A 25206-nucleotide genomic window follows, 5' to 3' on the forward strand; every position below is an offset into this window, starting at 1 on the left:
TATAACCTGATGAGTGGGCGATGTCTTCATTATAACCTGATGAGTGTGAGATATCTTCATTATAACCTGAGGAGTGGGAGATGTCTTCATTATAACCTGAGGAGTGGGAGATGTCTTCATTATAACCTGAGGAGTGGGAGATGTCTTCATTATAACCTGAGGAGTGGGAAATATCTTCATTATAACCAGAGGAGTGGGAGATATCTTCATTATAACCTGAAGAGTGGGAAATATTTTCATTATAACCTAAGGAGTGGGAAATATCTTCATTATAACCAGAGGTGTGGGAGATATCTTCATTATAACCTGAGGAGTGGGTGATATCTTCATTATAACACTGAGGAGCGGGAGATATCTTTATTATAGCCTGAGGAGTGGGAGATATCTTCATTATAACCTGAGGAGTGGGAGATATCTTCATTATAACCAGAGGAGTGGGAGATATCTTTATTATAACCTGAGGAGTGGGGATATCTTCATTATAACCTGAGGAGTGGGAGATATCTTCATTATAACCTGAGGAGTGGGAGATATCTTCATTATAACCTGAGGAGTGGGCGATATCTTCATTATAACCTGAGGAGTGGGAGATATCTTCATTATAACCTGAGCAGTGGAGATATCTTCATTATAACCTGAGAAGTGGGAGATTTCTTCATTATAACCTGAGGAGTGGGAGATATCTTCATTATAACCTGAGGAGTGGGAGATGTCTTTATTATAACCCGAGGAGTGGGAGATGTCTTCATTTTAACCTGATGAGTGGGCGATGTCTTCATTATAACCTGAGGAGTGGGAGATATCTTCATTATAACCTGAGGAGTGGGAGGTGTCTTCATTATAACCTGAGGAGTGGGAGGTGTCTTCATTATAACCTGAGGAGTGGGACATATCTTCATTATAACCCGAGGAGTGGGATATATATTCATTATAACCTGAGAAGTGGAAGATGTCTTTATCATATCCGGAGGAGTGGGAGATGTCTTCATTTTAACCTGATGAGTGGGCGATATCTTCATTATAACCTGAGGAGTGGGAAATATCTTCATTATAACCTTAGGAGTGGGAGATGTCTTCATTATAACCTGAGGAGTGGGAGGTGTCTTCATTATAACCTGAGGAGTGGGAGGTGTCTTCATTATAACCTGAGGAGTGGGAGATGTCTTCATTATAACCTGAGGAGTGGGACAGATCTTCATTATAACCTGAGGAGTGGGAGATGTCTTCATTATAACCTGAGGAGTGGGAGATATCTTCATTATAACCTGAGGAGTGGGAAATATCTTCATTATAACCAGAGGAGTGGGAGATATCTTCATTATAACCAGAGGAGTGGGAGATGTCTTCATTATAACCTGAGGAGTGGGACATATCTTTATTATAGTCTGAGGAGTGGGAGATATCGTAATTATAACCTGAGGAGTGGGAGAAATCTTCATTATAACCTGAGCAGTGGAGATATCTTCATTATAACCTGAGGAGTGGGAGATATCTTCATTATAACCTGAGGAGTGGGAGATATCTTCATTATAACCTGAGGAGTGGGAGATATCTTCATTATAACCTGAGAAGTGGGAGATGTCTTCATTATAACCTGATGAGTGGGCGATGTCTTCATTATAACCTGAGGAGTGGGCGATATCTTCATTATAACCTGAGGAGTGGGACATATCTTCATTATAACCTGAGGAGTGGGAGATATCTTCATTATAACCTGATGAGTGGGCGATGTCTTCATTATAACCTGATGAGTGTGAGATATCTTCATTATAACCTGAGGAGTGGGAGATGTCTTCATTATAACCTGAGGAGTGGGAGATGTCTTCATTATAACCTGAGGAGTGGGAGATGTCTTCATTATAACCTGAGGAGTGGGAAATATCTTCATTATAACCAGAGGAGTGGGAGATATCTTCATTATAACCTGAAGAGTGGGAAATATTTTCATTATAACCTAAGGAGTGGGAAATATCTTCATTATAACCAGAGGTGTGGGAGATATCTTCATTATAACCTGAGGAGTGGGTGATATCTTCATTATAACACTGAGGAGCGGGAGATATCTTTATTATAGCCTGAGGAGTGGGAGATATCTTCATTATAACCTGAGGAGTGGGAGATATCTTCATTATAACCAGAGGAGTGGGAGATATCTTTATTATAACCTGAGGAGTGGGGATATCTTCATTATAACCTGAGGAGTGGGAGATATCTTCATTATAACCTGAGGAGTGGGAGATATCTTCATTATAACCTGAGGAGTGGGCGATATCTTCATTATAACCTGAGGAGTGGGAGATATCTTCATTATAACCTGAGCAGTGGAGATATCTTCATTATAACCTGAGAAGTGGGAGATTTCTTCATTATAACCTGAGGAGTGGGAGATATCTTCATTATAACCTGAGGAGTGGGAGATGTCTTTATTATAACCCGAGGAGTGGGAGATGTCTTCATTTTAACCTGATGAGTGGGCGATGTCTTCATTATAACCTGAGGAGTGGGAGATATCTTCATTATAACCTGAGGAGTGGGAGGTGTCTTCATTATAACCTGAGGAGTGGGAGGTGTCTTCATTATAACCTGAGGAGTGGGACATATCTTCATTATAACCCGAGGAGTGGGATATATATTCATTATAACCTGAGAAGTGGAAGATGTCTTTATCATATCCGGAGGAGTGGGAGATGTCTTCATTTTAACCTGATGAGTGGGCGATATCTTCATTATAACCTGAGGAGTGGGAAATATCTTCATTATAACCTTAGGAGAGGGAGATGTCTTCATTATAACCTGAGGAGTGGGAGGTGTCTTCATTATAACCTGAGGAGTGGGAGGTGTCTTCAATATAACCTGAGGAGTGGGAGATGTCTTCATTATAACCTGAGGAGTGGGACAGATCTTCATTATAACCTGAGGAGTGGGAGATGTCTTCATTATAACCTGAGGAGTGGGAGATATCTTCATTATAACCTGAGGAGTGGGAAATATCTTCATTATAACCTGAGGAGTGGGAAATATCTTCATTATAACCAGAGGAGTGGGAGATATCTTCATTATAACCAGAGGAGTGGGAGATGTCTTCATTATAACCTGAGGAGTGGGAGATATCTTTATTATAGTCTGAGGAGTGGGAGATATCGTAATTATAACCTGAGGAGTGGGAGAAATCTTCATTATAACCTGAGCAGTGGAGATATCTTCATTATAACCTGAGGAGTGGGAGATATCTTCATTATAACCTGAGGAGTGGGAGATATCTTCATTATAACCTGAGGAGTGGGAGATATCTTCATTATAACCTGAGAAGTGGGAGATGTCTTCATTATAACCTGATGAGTGGGCGATGTCTTCATTATAACCTGAGGAGTGGGCGATATCTTCATTATAACCTGAGGAGTGGGACATATCTTCATTATAACCTGAGGAGTGGGAGATATCTTCATTATAACCTGATGAGTGGGCGATGTCTTCATTATAACCTGATGAGTGTGAGATATCTTCATTATAACCTGAGGAGTGGGAGATGTCTTCATTATAACCTGAGGAGTGGGAGATATCTTCATTATAACCTGAGGAGTGGGAAATATCTTCATTATAACCTGAGGAGTGGGAAATATCTTCATTATAACCAGAGGAGTGGGAGATATCTTCATTATAACCTGAGGAGTGGGAGATGTCTTCATTATAAACTGAGGAGTGGGAGATATCTTTATTATAGTCTGAGGAGTGGGAGATATCGTAATTATAACCTGAGGAGTGGGAGAAATCTTCATTATAACCGGAGCAGTGGAGATATCTTCATTATAACCTGAGGAGTGGGAGATATCTTCATTATAACCTGAGGAGTGGGAGATATCTTCATTATAACCTGAGGAGTGGGAGATATCTTCATTATAACCTGAGAAGTGGGAGATGTCTTCATTATAACCTGATGAGTGGGCGATGTCTTCATTATAACCTGAGGAGTGGGAGATATCTTCATTATAACCTGAGGAGTGGGACATGTCTTCATTATAACCTGAGGAGTGGGAAATGTCTTCATTATAACCTGAGGAGTGGGACATATCTTCATTATAACCTGAGGAGTGGGAGATATCGTAATTATAACCAGAGGAGTGGGAGATATCGTAATTATAACCTGAGGAGTGGGAGATATCGTAATTATAACCAGAGAAGTGGGATATATCTTCATTATAACCTCAGGAGTGGGCGATATCTTCATCATAACCTGATGAGTGGGAGATATCTTCATTATAACCTGAGGAGTGGGAGATATCTTCATTATAACCAGAGGAGTGGGAGATGTCTTCATTATAAACTGAGGAGTGGGAGATATCTTTATTATAGCCTGAGGAGTGGGAGATATCTTCATTATAACCTGAGGAGTGGGATATATCTTCATTATAACCTGAGCAGTGGAGATATCTTCATTATAACCTGAGGAGTGGGATATATCTTTATTATAGCCTGAGGAGTGGGAGATATCTTCATTATAACCTGAGGAGTGGGAGATATCTTCATTATAACCTGAGGAGTGGGAGATATCTTCATTATAACCCAAAGAGTGGGAGATATCTTCATTATAACCTGAGGAGTGGGAGATATCGTAATTATAACCAGAGGAGTGGGAGATATCGTAATAATAACCTGAGGAGTGGGAGATATCGTAATTATAACCTGAGGAGTGGGAGATGTCTTCATTATAACCCGAGGAGTGGGAGATATCTTCATTATAACCTGAGGAGTGGGAGATATCGTAATTATAACCTGAGGAGTGGGAGATATCTTCATTATAGCATGAGGAGTGGGAGATATCTTCATTATAACCTGAGGAGTGGGAGATGTCTTCATTATAACCTGAGAAGTGGGCGATATCTTCATTATAACCCGTGGAGTGGGGATATCTTCCATAAAACCTGAGAAGTGGGCGATATCTATCTTTATCATAAGCATGAATGAAAATGGCTACCAGGTGTATATTAAACAATGTACCTACCGTCTAAACGAATTTTAATGAGGATAGCCAAACACACAGACATGAGTTAAATTAATTGTGGATAACAGGCACTTGTTCATAGCTTTTAACTATTCAGTTCATCTGACACAGAACAGTTTTATCTTTTTTTTTAATAAAAATTTGAAAAAGCACAAGAATTTGTACACCACATGTGAGATGGGCTCAAAAAGCACAAGATTCGTGCACAAAGCATGATATATCATATTTTTATGGTTAATTATCACAAATGTTACTCCTTGGTAAAATTAGTAGGATATAAATATGCATATCTATATCATCTCTATAATATCATCCATCCTATGTCATATCTACATAATTGGTGATATGTTATAAAATAATACTTACGTTTATGTACATCAAGCATAAATCTGTGAAAGTGAACTCGCTGTTTTCTTTTTACTTTACAATGCTGATAAAACATGTCCATCAACATTGTCTTGCCAGTTCCTAAAATAAGTAATAAATCAAAATTTTGTATATTGTAATGGTATTTTGATTTTGTGCATAAATTTTTTAAAAGAAATTACATGCATCATGATGCAACCAGAACTTACTAAAGTTCATGCATCATTATTTTGATTTTTGTTGTTTTAAAAAGCATCATAACCTCCTGTCTTTTAATTCCCTTACCAACATGACCATGCAGGTATAGTCCCTTTGGATTTTCTGCCGCCTTCCCACTACCAATTCCAAAAGTCTATAAAACCAGTAATTTGAACAATGAATGTATACATTTGCATATGTACAATGTAAATGTCTTGTCATTTTCTATTCCCTTGCAATATTCTGTTTGTTGACTGGGTTCGAAATTAACTTTTTCAAGCACTTGTCCGTACGGACTAGTCACTGTTGATGTTCACTAGTCCGCAAAGCATTTCACTAGTCCGTCCAGTACATCATATTAAATGATCTTAATTTTATTCAACAGTATTTAATGAAACCAAACACATCACAGTTGCAATCAATTTAATTTCTGACACCTACAGAAGAAAGAGACCACCATATTTTATTTTGCATTCAAGATCTTCAGAAGCATACAATATTAACCTCCGAGTTAATCCTATTATAAACATCCATAAGTGCGCTCGAGATCGACATTCCTGTTGTTTTGGTGCTCAGATCTTAGAGCCACAGGAGTTTGAAATTTTATCCATAAAGTCAATAAAATTCACTCGATTGACCAAGTCATGAGCTATAGTGTTATGAACTACTGTGTTAGAGTCGCGAATGACGAGAACATGTGCGCACAAACATGCATGTTTTCAGACCACACTACTTGCAATTCTTGCACCTAGAATACGTTCTCGTGATGTGTACTCGGCGTTCAGAATCGGCAGGAATTTGACAATTTGTGCACGTTCGAAGAACGGCGGTCCCGAATGCACTCCATGTGTTTGGAAGCTCAGGATGTCATAGTCACGCAAACACTTAACCATGCAGGTAATTAATCGACCATAAGTTCAAATATCTAAGAGACTCGGACAAATCTTGCTAAAAATCTTTACCATATTCAAGATTGATTTCCGGATTTTCACTAGTCCGTACGGACTAGTGCTCTAGAGAGTTCACTAGTCCGACACGTTTTTTACTAGTCTCGGACTTACGGACATGAGTTAATTTCGAACCCTGGTTGACCATGTCATTACATTAGCAGGCAGTACGAAATACACAAATTCATAATAACATTGTTAAATATGTTCATTTTAAAACATCATTACAATTGTCAATGTATGAGTGGTACTGATATGTTAGACAAGAGGTCCATGGGCCACAACACTCACCTGAGTTATATTGGCTATACTGTTCTTCAGGGAAAAAATGTTGGAAAGATTTTTTATACTCTTTATTTCCATGAAAAATTTTGAACCCATATTATGACCCCAACCCAGCATTCATTACTATCTTTATTCCCATGAAAAATTATTTACCATATCATGGCCCATACCAAAGCCCCAAGGGTGTATGACTTAAACGAACTTAAAATCCATTCCAGACAACATACAGATGCATCAGTATCACTGACATGGTCTTGGGAAGTGTATTTTTTATTTCTACATTAAACATGTTAAAGGAGAATTAGGAAATTAAAAAAGAAACTGGGATCATATTGCTTATATTATTGAGCTACAGTGAACTTGACCTTTTTGCACTTACAATTTACTTCAGATTTATCTGTTTAAACTTGATTTGTTTGTTGGTGTCAACACAACATAAGCAACAAAAATCAATCATTATAAACATGATATAAAAAAAAAAAGAATAAAAAAATCTAAAAAAAACAACAACAAAAAACCAGACATTGATTGACCTTGAAGTTGACCTAATTTTAAGAAAACTTAACCTCTAGAAAATATCCCTAGAATTATTTGATTATGGCTTTCATATTTTGTATACAGATTCTTCATGGCAAGAAATATTATTTGATACAATGATATTTGACCTTGACTTAGTAGTTTGTCCCAATTTCAAAACTTTAACTTTGCTCATAACTTTGAATGGTGGGGAGTGATATATATTTCATGACTGCAGTCCTTGTGACAAGACCTTTCTTTTGGAACCAAAGTTTTTGACCTTGTAAACTTCAACTTGGATTTTGACCCACTTTTAAGAAAAGTTACTCTTGACAATATCTCCTGCAATGTTTAAGACAGGGTTATAATAAAGATATATATTTTTTTAAAATCACAACAGAAAAGCTGACTCAGGTGAGCAATGTGTTCCATGGTCCTCTTGTTAGTATAGCAGTGACTTTGACAGTTCCATAGAACATTAAATATAAAATCATTTAAAAAGCTGGAAAACATGTGATTTTTCAGACTACTCTCAACCATGATACCAAAACTCCATAAAACAATATAACTTTTTGAATCACAAAGATTTGACACCACAATCTAATTCACAAAAAAGTTTAAAGTGTTTAGAAAACCTTTGCTAGCCAATTGACAGTGGTTGATGGAGGTTCATAATCACCAAAGCTATCATAAAGACCCTGAAGTCTCTCAACAACTGACATCTGACAGTCATCTTGCTGTAGTTGTCCTGATGCAATTAGTTTTCTGTAGGCACCAATAGGGCTATCAGATTCCCATTCTGGATTGACCAGTGAGTTCACACTAGGATCTGTAGTATTTTTTCCAATGTTCTCTCTGGCAACTGTGGAGGTGACTGCAAAAATTATGATTACAAGTATGGCAGGTGCAGCACAGTCTCTATATTTAGCTATATATCTAAATAATCTCCTTTATTCCATTTATCGGGTTTTGCCCTTGGAATTTCTGAATTTGACCACTATACTTCGAAGTAGGTCGCAATATTTTGAGAATACTTAAAAGATATCTTTTATACATGAATGAAAAATTACCTGTTGAATATTGTTTCACACAAATATTCACATTATTTACACTGAAAATACGCTTAGGGACTAATATAATAGACTTTACACATTTCATGATGAGAAAATTTCTTTACTTAACGGGCACCCGTGTGTACTGTGTAAAACGTCATCGATTTCGAAGAATTATAGTCCATGAAATACTATTAACAAATTTTTTATTTCCGAGAAAAAAAATATCACTTTTAATTGTAACTTTCCTTTCGCATGCTTCTCTATATTTTTATTGATTGCTATTATTATAGATTTATTAATATTAAATTTCATAGATATCTCAGAATTTTAATATTCACACTTTTCTTTTCTATTTTCATCGGGTTCGGGTTAGTCTAACTCTGACGTCATCACTTACTGCGTTGGAGGAGTTTCATGAAAGATGAATAAGGATAATCAACCTGCAACGGCTAGAATTCAGCCAAAGAAGCAAACGTTAGAGGATGCTTATTCTCCTCCCGCAAACTTTCTTGAAATAGACATCACAGACCCTCAAACTCATGGGCTGCCAAAATCTAAAGGGCGATACACAGATTATGCTGTCAAAATGAAGGTACGAGAGTTCTCTATTTTCGCTGCAATCCGGAAGCCTTTGTTGTTTGTACTTTCATGTTAAAACCTAAGAGACGGGGATCTCTGTTATGTTGTTGCTTTCAATTTTATCATAGGGCAGATTATTGTTCTTCAATCCCGACTCGTGGTGAGGGGGAAAATAAAGATCTCCGTCACTCGAATTTCCTCATAGTCTTGCGAACTAATTGATAATGATAATGTTTAATATACTCCATAACAGTTTATGACACAATTTTTTTCCAGTGCTGGACTGAAGGAATACTGCCTCCCAAATGCAGATGGACCTTTCCATATCTCTGCACAGACACCTGAAGTGTGGATAGTTTATGAATATAGATCTTCCTTCTGTACATACCCCTCTCTCTCTCTCTCTCTCTCTCTCTCTCTCTCTCTCTCTCTCTCTCTCCTCAATGAGAAAGTAAATATATAACTGATAATTCTCCAAAATATGTGATTTTCCTGCCATCATAAGCCATTCTGAGTAGTCAGTTTCTACTTTCTGTAATTTTTGAGTTGACCACTTGTGAGATAATATATATATATATAATGTAAATAAATGGGTCTACCCATTTCAATACTGATCCAGGGGCTATAAACAACTTTACCAAAGAAATTTTTTGCAAATATCTTATCAAGTTAATGTCGTTCTACTTGCGTCTTTCATTCAAATCCCATTCCGTCAGGTTTATTTGTCGTATTCTGCTGTTTTAACTTTATTTTACTAGACCTGAGCTTTTTGTCCATTGACCGTCGGAAAGGAGATCATGACATCACTTTTAGTGTCACATTATACATGTATGATTGGTTCACGTCATCTGTATAAATAAAGTTGTTTATACTCTGTGGATTGGTATCAAACTCAAAGCAAGAAGCCACTTGTTTGTTTACATCATTTTGTTGTACACCTTATTAGTATAGATCTCACAAGTGGTCATCTTAAAAGCTTACAGAAAGTAGAAACTGACTATTCAAAATGACTGGTTTTGTAAAGGTGATCAGCGGGGAAATCACATATTATGGAGAAATAATTGATTTGAACATATTTTATTGTTCAAATATACAAAGGGTTTGTTTACAAGTTCTAGCAACTAAGAAAACTCCTTCCATATTAATTATGTTAATTATTACTTCTATATTTATTTTCTCATTGGGTAGAGAAAGGGATATGTACATCAGATCTATACACCCTATCCACACTTCAGATGCCCGTGATTTCAAGTAGTCCTTAAATGATATTTGTTCAGAAGAATCCTTTTCTTCACTTTATTTACATCATTAAAGGAGAATTGGCTTCCGTGATTCCTAAAATATCCACAATTTATTCATCTTTATAGTACTTTTTGTGTTACCCATCTTGTTGATTAGGGTTGTCACTAACACAAGAAACTGCGTCCTAGACGCAGAAAATTCATTTGGGATGCAAGTTTGTCTGAAATGGCGAGTCCCGGGGACGCATCAGTGACGGTCACAGACTTGAAGTATAAATTTTTTTAGAAGCCCTGATATTGTGCATTAATTAAAACTCCTAGTAGGAAAAAATCTAGGTGAAATGTTACGCTCTAGTGAACCGAAATAATACCACCGAGTTCAGTGTCCCAATCCAACTTGTTTATTTAGCATCAGTCAATTAGGTGCGAATTATAATATAATATTCAAAAGATAATTAGATAACATGCAAAATGAAGAACACTTTGCCACTGCCAGTTATTTACTCTTATTTCTTTTTATTTATTTGGGTTTTTTTTTACAAATCGGGATCTCTATTAAGATATAAATATTTGTCTTCCGGTAGCCATTTTTATTGGAATCGAAAGTAGCGTATAGTTTTTAAACTTGGTAGGTTTTTCGGATCGTCAGCAAGCAAAATTAGTACGCATCTATTTAATCACAATAATAATTTGATTAAAATGCTGTTCAATATTGAATAGGGTTGTTATGATGATAGGAGATTCGGGGAAATAATTCTGTTGGCGTGGACAATTAGATGTCCGAGGCCAAGTCGCAAATGATTAAAAATAAATCTTTCAAATAGATGATGTTTTGTACTGCTTCCATTTTAATTGTCTTATATATATTTAAAAAAAAAAAAAAGATATTCATGGGACTCATCAAATTTTCATGGGACTCAAGCTGCTTATAAACCACGAGTCTGGAACTCGTCTTCAAGAATTTCTAGTGACAACCCTGTTGATTGTGGAAAGGGATTAGGGGAATGCAGGCCCAAACATTGTTAGGTGTAAGTGTCATTGGTTTCCATAACATTTTTTTCTGTGAATGGGGTGTTAACCCAGACCCAACCTGGAGGACCAAGCAGGGATTTTTTTTAGGGTCCGTAGGGGGCTGAAATAAGGCCCCATTCCCAATGCTAAAAAGCAGGGATTTTTCCCAATTTTTGTATTGAAATTCCCAAACATTGAAAACAAATCAAGCAGGGTAGCCAAATCATTCATAAATCTTCTTCACAGGCCCACAGATTACAAATTTTGCTTCAAAATTCTTAAGTAAACCTAATTTTTTGGCCTCTGCTTATTTGAATGAAGTAAGCTTTGACCAAATTGAAAGCCAGAAGGAGCCCAATTATACCTAAAGCACTCTAAACTGGGTTTTTTCCTATTTCTTTGTATGAAACATTTTTCCCAATTTCAAGCAAATGTCGCTATTTTTCCCAATTTGAAAGGCCCTGGCCCTTGAAATCAAGACCTAAGAAAAAAACCTGCCAAGGGTTTTCTGTATAGAGGTCTCCTTCCCTTTGAAGACTGCATTTAAATGCTCATGAGCTCCATTTACCTGGGGTTTGGAATAAGAGAAGGGGATTTATGGCAACCCTAGCCAACCATTTGCGGCACTAACTCCATCACACTAGACACATCACACAACCTTTACCAGATTTTATTTGATAAAAACCATTTTTAAGTCATGTTGCATTTCTTGCTTCAACCTCCTTTGATTTCAATATTATCTGGTTACCTGCCCTTGATTTCAAGATTTAAATGTTAAGTAGAGTGGATTAGACAGGACACTCGCTCTCGTAATCATTGATAGAGTACCAGCTAGTATATAACGTTAAAGGTATGCATTTGCTCCAACATTTTATAAAAGAAATAGAGAGAAAAAAACCATCCCAATGCATTAAGGTATATATATGGATTTCAATTTGGTCAAAGCTTACCTCATTTAGATAATCAGATGCCAAAAAAAAATGAGGTTTACTTAACAACTTTGAAGCACAAATTGTAATCTGTGGGCCTGTAAAGGAGATTTATAAACAATAAGGCAATCCTGCTTTATTTGTTTTCATTCTTTGGGAATTTTAAAGCTAAAATTGGGGAAAATACCTGCGTTTTATACGCCCGTCATTAAACGGGACATATTATGTTATGGTGCTGTCTGTCTGGCTGGCTGTCCGTCCGGGGTCATGTTTTCCAGACTTTTTTCCGTAACGGAGGCATGTACAACTTTGAAATTTGGTCACAATATCTCCCTCATGAATTCTAAGAGTGAGTTTGCATTTCAAGCTCTGAATTGGTCCATCCTTGACCTACTTTAGGACTATAAGTATGTCAAACAGTTTTCCGGACTTTTTTTCATTACAGATAAAGATATTGCCCTGAAATTTAGACATAAGCTTCCTTTCATAGGAATACAAGTTCAGTTTGCATTTCAGCTGGATTGGTCCGTCTGTCCATGACCTACATTAGGACTAAAAGTAGGTCAAACAGTTTTACGGCTTTTTTTTTCATTACGGATACAGATATTGCCCTGAAATTTAGTCAAAGGCTTTCTCTTGGAGGAATACAAGTTCAGTTTGAATTTCAGCTGGATTGGTCCATCCTTGACCTACTTTTCAGCTAAAAATAGGTCAAACAGTTTTCTCGGCTTTTTTTCATTATGGAAACAGATATTGCCCTGATAATATTTAGTCATAGCCTTCCTTTCAGAGGAAAAGTAGTTCAGTGTGCATTTCAGCTGGATTGGTCCATCCTTATTGTTGAAAGATATGTGAGCCAAAGAAAACCTTCAGACTATTAAAGATTTATCACTCATACCAGTTGGTCAGCTTGGCTATTCTCATTAAGACTTTCTCATAGTCAACACTTGTTTAATTTAGGTCTTTAAATCTTGAAGTAATGTTTTGTTAAGTTCCCAGAACCAAGCATTACATTTGAATACTTCGGAAAAAAATTCTTGATTTTACTTATTGAAAACACAATGTTCCATTTCATATGATATTGTTATGGGTGATTGTAGATTCACGTAAGTATAGGTATTTTGTATTAACGGTAATCACCAGCATGTTTAAACTTTTATACTGATAGATGTATTTCTTAAAGAATAGATGTGGCACAGTGTTTGAAAGCCACATTTGGTAATTTGTTTTATTCAACATCCAGTAATGAGTACATGCAACCTTCTAAGGAAATAAAGGGATTAAGGTATAGCTTTTTAACTCCTTTCAGACAAATCTACCAGTATTTAAAGTGAAGGAATCCACTGTGAGGCGAAGATATAGTGATTTTGAATGGCTGAGAAATGAATTAGAGAGAGACAGTAAGGTGGGTAAATATGTCAGAAGCTGGAATCTAGATGATGTTCTTGCATACTGTATATACTCGCCTTAAGTCAGATAATGTCTGCACAAAGGCACGTCCTAATTGCCATGCAATAAATTTTCCCGAAAAATGTGGTCATTTCTGATAATTGTATGGCAGTTTTCATCTAAATCAAACTTCATAAATAGCAATTAACAAAATGTATATCAGCGACAGATCCAGGAAATTTCCGGGGGTGGGGTGTATGAATCAAGATGGTACCTTTCACACCCGGAAAAAGGGGAACTGTCGAGCCAAAAATGACCATTTTTGTAAAATATGTTCAATGAAAGATGAGGTTGCAAATCCCTGTGCCCCCTCTCTCAAGATCCACCACTGTATACTTACATTTTGTGTTTTGTTGTCTTTAAATCTGTATTTTTGTTAATATTATTGAATAACTAAAACATTGATAATATTTAGCAAATTTAGATTGCTGCAACAATCTGTAGATACAGGAATTGTAAATCTGATTAATTTTGAGCTTGATCATTTCCGATACTGACAATCTTATCATTCTACATGTATTCTGATGTAGTTAAACAGACTAATTTTAATTAGATTGTTTCACACTGTGAGGCCTCAGACTAGGAGTAACTTATAATCAAACCTGCTCACTGGTCAGCTGATGCATATTTGGAGTGGGAAGTTTTGTCATGACCCTAAAGTAGATCACTGTTCTCCTTCTGGAATTTTATTAGTACATTTATACATACTCCAATTGCGTCCAGATCATATATTTCTGATACACTGTGAGGACTAGAACCATCGAACACATGGTCAGTTGATGCATCTTGAGGGAAGTTGTGTCATGACCCAAAAGTAGGCCACTGTGTCCTATTTTGGAATTTGTGGCCGTATATAGTCAAATGATGTCTGGGTCATATCTTGCACAATATAAGGCCTAGATCCATCAGATTAGGTCTGCTGATGGATCTGTGATGGAAGGTGTGTTGTGATATGCAAAAATAGATATGCAACTTGCACTAAGTGTAGATGGGTGTAACATATACCTTAGTGCCTAGCGGTACATTTTATTCATTTTTAGATACCAGGAGGAATGTCCAGAGAGCTAATGTCATGACACCAGTTTGGTGTTGCACTTTAACGTAGTTCCACACTCCTGTGACATCATAAGATTTTGCAAAGTCAATGATTTAATGACTCGAACATAAATTTTGTTGGAGTCTTTTTCAATAGTTATTGTTAAGATATTGTTACCCATAAAATATTTCAAAAGTCATAATTATGTTTGAATAATCAATGATATGTTTCAAAATATTGAATCCAAGGGCAATAACTCTGTTTTCATTAAATTTTTTATCAAGTCTATTATGCGATAGATTTCCTTTATTTTTCACAAACATTTTACCAAGTTGATAAAGAATCATTATCTGTGTCTTTTCATGAAATTACATAATATTTTAATCCCCGCGAATGATTTTGAATAGCTCAACTGTATGGTGCAAGACTTCGGGGTTTTTTTCCAAGGGGGGTATACATACTCTGGAAGCTATAGATTTGAAATTATTAAGGAAAGGTGTGGAATTTTTTTCATAAATAACTATAACAGATGTACATCTACTAATATAAACAGAAAAAATGATAGGTAAACCATGATATAAGGAAAATATGTCCACATTTGTTTGTTTTTTAACATTTTGGAGAATAATGCTAATTCAATAATTTTGCACATATCATTCTAAAACTTGATGAACATATTGAAAATGACTTGTGTTTTGGTTATTGACATATTTCCTGATAAATAAATGCAATTAAAAAATATTTTGTTGTTTTTATTTTAAAATAACAACAAAAAACGGTTTCCAATAAATTTCATAAAAATCTACACAGGGGTACATAACTTCAGTAGTGTCTGTAATGAAAATTAATATGGAAACCCTTTACTATTTTGCCTTTTTACACTACTCTGATTGTTAATTTATTGATTCCAAACAAAAAAATGCGACCTAAACCCCAAAAATCCAGGACTAAGGACCCACCTTAAGGAAAAAACTTTAACTTGGGCTATATCTTTTCAACTATTGAAGGGGGATGGGGTTTGATATTTTACATGTAGATACCTCATGACCAGGCTTTTCTTTTGGTACTGAAGCTTTTGACCTTTACTATTTACATAGTGACCTTTACTGTAGACTTTAACCTACTTTTCAAAAACTTTTACCTTGGTTATATCTTTTGAACCAAGGAGAAAATGGCGTTGATATTTCACACAGGTCTTTATTTGGTACCAAAACTTTTGACCTCTTGACCATGGACTTTGACCTATTTTTCAAAAATTTTAAACTAGGCTATATGAAAGGTGAAGATAACAAGCAGTGATCAATCTCATAACTCTATAGTGAGTTGGGCAAACACAGACTCCTGGATACACCAGAGGTGGGATCAGGTGCCTAGGAAGAGTAAGCTTCCCCTGTTGACCGGTCACACCCACTGTGAGCCCTATATTTTGATCAGGTAAACAGAGTAATCCGCAGTTAAAATCAGTGTGTAAAGAACAGCGTAACAATCGGTATAAAACATGTCAGACAGCATTTGACCCAATGATAGGTTGCATTGGCAAACTAGATCATTATAACGACCATAGAATTTGTGAAAGCTGACTTTAAACGAGGCTGTTGAAACCCCTGCACCATCAACTTGTTTGTCAGTAGTGTGTCTCAATTTAAAAACTGACCATACCCAGAACAAGCTTGTGCGTATCGAATCAGTTGAGAGATATAAACACCATGTGCAGGTGATAATGGGATATTGCTCCATAAATATGAGAAGTTTAAGGAGAAGCTGAAATCATCCCATTTGACATAACGTTGAGTTGTTAGTTTACAACTATGTCTTTAGAATCAAGGGTGATAGGGCTTATATATTTCACATATAGATGCTTCATGACAAGTCCTTTTATATGGTACCAAGAATTTTTAACCTAGTGACCTTTGACCTACTTTCAAAAACTTAACCCTGGTTATATCTTATGAACCAAGGTGGATAGGTCTTGGGTATTTTACATATAGATGCCTCATGACAGGGCTTTTTGTATGGTACCAAGACTTTTTGACCTAGTGATCTTGGACTTTCACCTACTTTATAAAGCCTTTAACCTTGGCTACATCCTTTAAACGTAGGGAGATAGGTCTTTAATATTTCATATTTATCTCTCATACCTTTTATATGGTATCAAAACTTTGGACCAAGTGACCTTGCTTTGATCTGCTTTTCAAACTTTAATATTTTGAACCAAAGAGGATATGTTGTGTAAAGTCAAGCTTCTATATTGTCTTCTGACAATTCTTGTTATGTATGTTATCAAAACACAAAATTAAAAGGATTGAGATTTATTTTCTAGAAATTCATTTAAGGGAAAATAACTCTTGTTCAATATATATGTATGAGTCAAAACTATCTATGATAATGAAATATGGCATTTGTTTGATGCTGTATCTGAAATAAGAAAAGAAAAAGCCTGGTATTGGTATCATCAGATAAAAAGTGAATTGAAATTTACTATGTAAATGTTACATAATCTCAATTTGAAGTTAATGGTTTAATTCTAGTGAAAAATTATTCACATGTAAATACCAAACTCTTTTAAGTAATATTCTTCAAAAACTACAACTGACTTGTATGGCAACTGATTATGGGGGACTTTACATGTTACGTGGAGTCAATGAAAATATATTTGAATTAAACAGTTCAGAGAACATATATGAAATGAAACAAGATATGCAGATGGAGCTTTCAGTCTTTGCTTTTAGGGGATTTTTATGCACCTATCAGAAAATGTCAGGGCATTAAGTGTTGTATTTTTGCAGCTATGCTTGCAGATATTGAGATAATGTTTTGCGAGCTGTTGTATGTTAAAGAGCTACCCATAGCTCAAGCAAGTTGGTCAACTTTCATTGAGATTTAGAGCCGTAGGACTTTGATAATTTCATAATTTCTTATAGCTACACATAAAAGCCAAAATTGGAACAAAGTATAATAGATATAGTCTTGTAAATAGCAATTTGGACTGATAAAACGATATTTATTGTTGGACATTGATTTTTTTAATGCCCCTGTAATCAGATTTGGGGGGCATATAGTTTTTTGTTTGGCTGCAAAAACTTTGACTTTTGAATACTGATCGCTTGGGCTTTCATATTCACATGTGTATTCCTTGTAACAAGACCTTTCTTTTGGACTCACTGGTTGCAGTAGCTTAGTGGTAGAGCATTCGCTTCCTAACCGAGAGGTCCTGAGTTCGATCTCTGCTTGTGCCATGGCTGCATCAAACCTAAGACGTAAACATATGTAGTGATTGCTCTTTCGCCAAACATTCAACGTTTAGAGGTGAGAATCACGGGTCTTTTGGATATGACCTTAAAAACGGAGGTCATGTGTTGCAGCAGGCATTGGCACGTTAAAGAACCCTCACTGCTATGGCCATAAGTGCTAAGCATAGGTCTATTTGTGGCACTTCACCTACAACTGGTGACATCTCAATATGAGCGAAAAATTCTTGACAGGACATAAAACAAACAACCTTTCTTTTGATATTAATGTTTTTGACCTCATAATCTTCATCTTGGAGTTTGATCTACCTTTGAAGAAACTGATATGTGTATTTCTTGTGACAAGACCTTTCTTTGGACACCAGAAGTACTTTGCTGCCATACAGGGGCATCATTGTTTCACAAGCACATATTGCTTTTAATGGCAACAAAAATGATACATTTGAAGAACTTTAATACTACCAGTCTGAAGCAGTCATGTTACATTGATACATTTAGTAATGAAGGCATGATTTTAAACAAGAACAAAACATACTAGTATCTAAACCATAATGAGACCATGGTTCCCTTAATCATGAATACCTGAAATAGCCCTTAATCAGGAATACCTTAAATAGCCCTTAATCAGGAATACCTGAAATAGCCCTTAATCAGGAATACCTGAAATAGCCCTGTCGCTAGCTAGCTGCTTTATCGCTTGTTATCAAACCTATTTGTCCATCATACATTGAAGGTGTGCATGTAATTCAATCAGACCTCTATTTCTGCTGCATCTACATGTGGGATGAATATGTCATATAAAAGGGTATGTTAACTTCACATAAATTAACTTTTCAAATTTGTGGTATTGATCTATAGCTTTCACCTGATTACAGATTGTAGTTCCTCCTTTACCTGGGAAAGCCTGGAAAAGACAGTTACCTTTCAGAAATGATGAAGGAATATTTGATGATGACTTCATTGAAGACAGAAGGAAAGGACTAGAACAGTTTATTAATAGGTACAGTTCTAACATTCTTTATAATATTGGTTAGTTACATGTACTGGTAGACTTAAAAAATAAATTTCATGTTTGAAAATACATGAGGGCATGAACTGTGAAGCTTTACGCTAACATACTTCATGAAGGGCATAATAGTGCTCCATGAAAAGTACACTTCCATGAAGCATTGCAGTTCATACCCACACGTTTTTTCAAAAACAAAATTATTATTTTTTGGTCCCCCCCCCCCCCACTCTACAAAGAAGAGGGGCATATAGCTTTGCACCTGTCGGTTGGTATGTAGATCAGGAGACAACATGATCACTTGATCTTAATATTTCACATAAGGGTTGGTAATGAGTAGACGAGAACCCCTCTTAATTTTCAGGTCATTAATGCCAAACAACCAATCAAATTGTATGTTAAAACTGAAATTGAATTATATGTGTGAAGTTGCTTTGTAGTATGAATTTTAATGTCTCCTGAACATTTTTTTTTTTTTGGTCATATCTTTAGGAGAAATGATAGTCTAAGAAAAGAGAAAAAGGATGTAAATGTTTAGTATGATTGCCCACATGGTTGTACAAATACATGTGTACAATTATTATCGTGGATAAGGAAGTGATATCTTACCATTCAGAATTTCACATATTAAAGAGAGATCCTTTCATTTCTTAATAATATCAAAATCTTTGCTCAAACTTCTTCAGGAAATTATACAACTTCTATTTTTCTTTCAGAGTTGCAGGTCATCCTCTTGCACAGAATGAAAAGTGTCTGCATATGTTCTTACAAGAAACAAATATTGACAAGAATTATGTGCCAGGGAAAATTCGTACCACATGAAAGGGAACATAGTAGTTTATCTTCCCCACCAAATGAAAGCAAGGACAGAATTTTTATGCGACAGGCATTTTACAGGGTTAGAAATGGGGTTTAGAAGATGATAGAAAATTACATAATATTTTGGAGCATTTCTTCTATCTTTATTGTTGAAATCTAACTAAATGTAGTATTTCATTGTTATAGATTAAATTGAAGCAAACCTAAAGAAGAACATATATTAATACAGTTTGCAATGACAGAATTAAAATTGTGTTAGATTTTATTGTTTTGCCTGTTTGAACAAAAGTGTCCAAGATAAATGGTGTGAAGAGACACGTACATTTTGTAGAATAATTTTTACAATAAAACATAAGTACAGCTTACACAATAATGAAGTGATTTTCATTTCTTGTAGTTTTAAAACATATTATGAATGTACTGGATATCATGAAGTATGTTTATAACGAATCAAAATTGTTCATCCCCAGCTGTTCGGTATAAGCATGTTTTACTTTAGTACATAATCAATTTATTGTTTATAGTTATTGCAGTAATACACAAAGCAATCATTATTGTAAAAGAGATTGTAGCTACAAATGTCACCATATTTTATACTGTTTGGGTGCAATAAGGGTTGTCCTTGTTTTTGTGTGTTTTTTTTTTTTAAATTTAAAGAAGTTTGATATTGGAAGTTTTACAGTTTAAATGTATACACTTTGTGTATTTGTGAAGCCACGGGAAATTCCTGTGTCTGATACCAAATAATCAAGCTTATGTTGTTTAGATATTACCAGTAGATATGTTTTAGTTGCATTTTAATCACAAATCCATGTATACTTAGCATCAGCAGCAAACATTGTGCATTTAATATTAAAGTGTAAAACATAAACTTAATAACATTTTATAACAATAGCAAGTGAACATCATATTAGATAAAGTTTGATACAAATACATTCAGAGCAGTGAAGTGCATCTATTGAATATGATTGACACCCCATACGGGATGTGTGCATTGACAACAATTTCTCAAGACATTACCATAATTACATTTCATGATTAATAGAATTAAGTGATTTATCAATATTCATTAGGCTGTTCACTTTTATTTTGGTTATGATTGGCTGATACAAAATGTTCCTGGAGTTGATGGTGGGAAACATGGTGATTTCAGTATTCAAATTGTTTTATGAAAAAGGTCAGAGAAAATGCTGTTTAATTACCAACATTATTCAATCATGATGTTGAACTGCACATGAAAATGTACATGTAGCTGCAGAAATGTAGCTCTTGGGGGGAGGGGGGGGGGTGAATAGGTGCTGGCCTGTCTTAAGTTCTGCAACCAATCAATATGAGAATATGAATATGTTACATATTTTGATACTGAGACAGAAATTTATATAAACTCGTTTGTTTCTAAATTATCCACACTTTGCACTGATGCATTTACTGGTAGTTTCTGTATGTTTTATCAAAAGAACTTCGAATTTGTGTACATAAAAGTACTATATATTTATACATATACGTACATCAGAAGGTGAAACATTTTGGGTTTTTTTGTAACAATGAATGTACATGAAATTTATTATCCAAGTCCTAAGTTTTGTCATTCTATATCCCACAGTGTTGTACATGGACATATTTAAAATTTAAATGTGAAAAGTAGAATAAATAATATAACATTCCAAAGATAAAATCAGCTGGACTGTGAGCTTACAGTAGATATATGTACTCTCACTACTTTGTATTGTAAATTTAGGTTTCGCCAGGTCACACAATTGAACATAAAGGACATGTAGTTACAAGATGAGCGAGAAAATGGTGCATTGCATTTTCTTCAGTTTTTGCCATACATATACCAACTTGTGATATCTGTAATATGTAGAAACCTGTTGCTGTGTATTGTGTTGTCTCAATGTTCTATTCTTACCTGACAAAACATTTGGAGAATTGTGTACTAAAATTATGTATACATGTAAATAAACTGTACAGATGAAATTTAGTGTTATTCATGCAACTATGATGGATCACAAACCATTGATTTGGGAAGATAGTATTACATGCAAATGAACAATATATTAGCAAATGAGTTAAGAAAGAGGGGGAAATGGTAGCTGCTCTGGAGGACGATGTCACTGTGTTTCTCTCATTTCCAGTCCTTCACCGGTGAAACCAAAGGGGCCGAAAGGTTTCCTCTTTATCTGTCCCGATGTCTCTCAGTCAGTGCTCCACACATTTTTAATACCCAGAATTGGAGATTTGGGGGCATATAATTTTTGGTACTGTATGTCTGTTTGCCAAAACCTTGGTCATAACTTTTCAGTGTATGGTGACAGGGCTTTCATATTACACATGTGTATTCCTTGTAACAAGATCTCTTTGTTTGGGGTGGGGGGGGGACTAAAATTTGTGACCTTGACTTGGGGGGGGGGGGTGACCTAGTTTTGAAAAACTTGGTCATAGCTTTTGAATGGTTGGTGATGGAGCTTCCATTTTATCATGTGACTGTATTCCTTTTGACAAGACCTTTAGGTAGCAAATTTCTTGACCTCAAGCTCTAGGGCTTTTTTTTTTTTTAAACATTAACCTTTGGCCATATTTTTGAACAGTTAGTGCTGGGGCTTTCATGTTTCACATTTGTATTCCTTGTGATGAAACCTTTCTTTGTTTATCAACATTTTGATCTCTTGACCTTGGAATTTGATCCACTTTCGAAAAACTTTAACCTTGATCATTATCAACTTTGCTTCGCTGCCATATACAGGGGCATCAGTGTTTACAAACACATCTTGTTCCATCAAGCTTTGATTTAGGAAGCTGAAATTTAGTTGTTTACTACTGTATGTTTACAGATCTTGGGTTCTGTTGCAGTGGATTTTTATATACCCGTCTTTAGACCGGACATATTGTGGTACAGCAATGTCTATATTATCCATTAGGGTTTTTGTTTCTATTTTCATTTCTCTGTCACATATGTAACTCTGAAACTTGCTATCTAGCATTTTTGTGGGTCATTCAGAAGAATTCTAGGTCATGTTCCAATTTTGATCTATTTCAACTTCTCTTGGAGGAGTTTTGCCCCTTTATTCGAAAATTAATGTGATATGGAAGATACATAATCTGTCCAGCTAAACACCCCCCCCCCCTACAAAGTTTTCAAACGAGGACCTTATTTAAGAAAGTTTTTGCATGGGTATTGATGATGTGGCAAGGATTATTGATGAGGTGGCAAGGATTTTGATTTTCTTTAATTTTTGAGAAAATTGCATGTTAAACTTTGTCAGTTTTGAGGAAATATTACATAGAGGGTACCTGATTTGTTTGTCTAACAAGTGAGGACCTTATTTTACAGGGTGATTGTTTGGGTAATGAAGATGTGCATGTGACAAGGATTTCGTTTTTCTTCAATTTTTGAGAAAAGTACATGTTGAACTTAATCAATGTTGAGGAAATATTATAAAGTGGGTGGGTTCATGGTTTTTCCTTTTTACTTCTCTCAGTTTTAAATTAAAGCTAGGGTCTTTGTAAACAACTTAAAGATGTGTGTATTGCAAGGATTTTGATTGAATGGATGCTTTGTTTAATAAGGAGGTATGAGAACCCAAGAAATTCATAATAAAAAGAAAGTGTTACACTCATATAAGATTGAGCTGATATAATAGAAGTCTTGCAATGTACATTTTATTTTTACATTAAAAAAATCTAATTTTGCAAGGTTCAAACCTGTGATCAAGATTTATAGGTTAACCCATATCCCATATATCAAATAAGATAACCTGAATAGATATGAAAGACCAGGTACATGTAATATACTGTTGACCTAGCTTCCTTTCTTCGTGTTATAAACAGTATGCCACAGTTTGTAGATGGCTGATACTACCTTAAGTAAATTATAGTTCTACAACTGGCATTCGATCTTGCCATGTTTGCTACTTATCAATGTCACAAAACACATAATAACAAGAGACCCATGGGCCACATCGCTCATTTGAGTCACCTTGGCCCATATCTGAAGACTTTCCATGTATATTTACATGTAAAACCTTAGTCCCTATTATGGCCCAAACTACCCTTTGCAAACTTGAATCTACACTATGTCAGAAAGCTTTCATGTAAATGTCAACTTCTTTGGCCCAATGGTTCTTGAGAAGAAGATTTTTAAAGCTTTTTCCTATATTTGTATGTAAAACTTTGAACCCAACCCCCCCACTTGTGGCCCCATCCTACCCCCCGGGGGCCATGATTTGAACAAACTTGAATCTGCACTATGTCAAAGTTTTTTTTTGTAAATATCAGCTTTTCTGACTCAGTGGTTATTGAGAAAAGGATTTTTTAACTATATATTTGTATGTAAGACTTTGATCCCCTATTGTGGCCCCATCCAACCCCCGGGGCCCATGATTTGAACAAACTTGAATCTGCATTATGTCAGGAAGCTTTCATGTAAATCTCACCTTTTCTGGCTTAGTGGTTCTTGAGAAGAAGATTTTTAAAGTTTTTCCCTATATATTTGTATGTAAACCTTTGATCCCCCCCTTGTGGCCCCATCCTATCCCCGGGGACCATGATTTGAACAAACTTGAATCTGCAATATGTCAGGAAGCTTTCAGGTAAATTTCAGCTCTTCTGGCCCAGTGGTTCTTGAGAAGAAGATTTTTAAATGACCCCACCCTATTTTTGCATTTTTGTGATTATCTCCCCTTTGAAAGAGACATGGCCCTTCATTTGAACAAATTTGAAAGCCCTTCACCCAAGGATGCTTTTGGCCATGTTTGGTTGAAATTGGCCCAGTGGTTCTGGAGAAGAAGTCGAAAATGTGAAAAGTTTAACAGACAGACAGACAGACGACGGACAAAAAGCGATAAGAAAGGCTCACTTGAACCTTCGGTTCAGGTGAGCTAAAACCACCATCTAGGCCACACCAATTTTCAAACAAATTGAAAAAAGGTGAGGCGAGAGGGTGAAATTATTTTACAGATATCATTTTTCATTTTGGAGATAATAATTATGAGGCGAGTGAATACAAGAAAGACATGTATAAATATTTTTAATTGAATTAAGTGTGAGCGTTTAAATTTTCAAATTTACGGTAAATCGTGGTATCTTGTTTAGAAAAATGTACTAAGCGATATAAGAAGCGATAATTTCTTCCACTCCCGGAGAAATAAATGACAAAATCTTTTGATTTCTTGAATTACTTAATTTTTTTTTCAAAACCCCTTAAAATGTGCGCCATTTTATTAATTTCACCTTTAAAAAATGATAGAAAATAGTACAAATGACTAAATAGGAGACATTTCAAGCCCTATAAAATCTGTAAAACCCAGGAGCTTGCCCCCCCCCCCCCCCCCCCCCCACCAGGACTTCGCCCTGGACCTAATGGGGGCCTAAACGCGGCCCCTAGACCCCTGCCTCATAAAGTGGCGCCCCCCCCCCTAACCGTAATTCCTGGATCCGACCCTGATAAGCGCCGAGCATAGGCCTAAATTTTGCAGCCCTTCACCGGCAATGTGAGCGTGACGTTAAACAGTATACAATCAACA

General features: G+C 35.7%; 2 protein-coding genes across 5 annotated transcripts in view; one reads left to right on the forward strand and one right to left on the reverse strand.

Annotated features, from left to right (window-relative positions):
• LOC125676458 (AFG1-like ATPase) overlaps positions 1–8529 on the reverse strand; it is a 32834-nt gene extending 24305 nt beyond the window's left edge. For 2 of the 3 annotated variants that reach the window (XM_056158052.1, XM_056158051.1), the window contains exons 1-4: positions 8382–8529; positions 7947–8185; positions 5651–5717; positions 5366–5467 (exon numbers count right to left, since the gene is read on the reverse strand). In XM_056158052.1, coding sequence (XP_056014027.1) covers positions 5366–5467; positions 5651–5717; positions 7947–8185; positions 8382–8469 — 496 coding nt within the window. In that variant the 5' untranslated portion in view covers positions 8470–8529. Of the gene's footprint in view, positions 1–5365; positions 5468–5650; positions 5718–7946; positions 8186–8381 lie in introns of those variants that run through there. The other variant, XM_056158053.1, reaches the window with a different exon arrangement.
• Positions 8530–8726: 197 nt separating this feature from the next.
• LOC125673638 (sorting nexin-12-like) lies at positions 8727–21661 on the forward strand. 2 transcript variants are annotated; one of them, XM_048910280.2, is made up of 4 exons: positions 8727–8958; positions 13436–13531; positions 18735–18859; positions 19582–21661. In XM_048910280.2, the coding sequence occupies exons 1-4, from the start codon at positions 8788–8790 to the stop codon at positions 19685–19687; spliced, it is 498 nt and encodes a 165-aa protein (XP_048766237.1). In that variant the 5' UTR covers positions 8727–8787; the 3' UTR covers positions 19688–21661. The 2 variants fall into 2 exon arrangements, with proteins under 2 accessions (XP_048766237.1, XP_048766238.1); XM_048910281.2 differs by lacking the exon at positions 13436–13531 and having other exon boundaries at positions 8740–8958.
• The last annotated feature ends 3545 nt before the right edge of the window (positions 21662–25206 follow it).

The sequence above is a fragment of the Ostrea edulis genome, chromosome 3 (genome assembly GCF_947568905.1).
Source record: "Ostrea edulis chromosome 3, xbOstEdul1.1, whole genome shotgun sequence".
NCBI classification, from domain to species: Eukaryota; Metazoa; Mollusca; class Bivalvia; order Ostreida; family Ostreidae; genus Ostrea; species Ostrea edulis.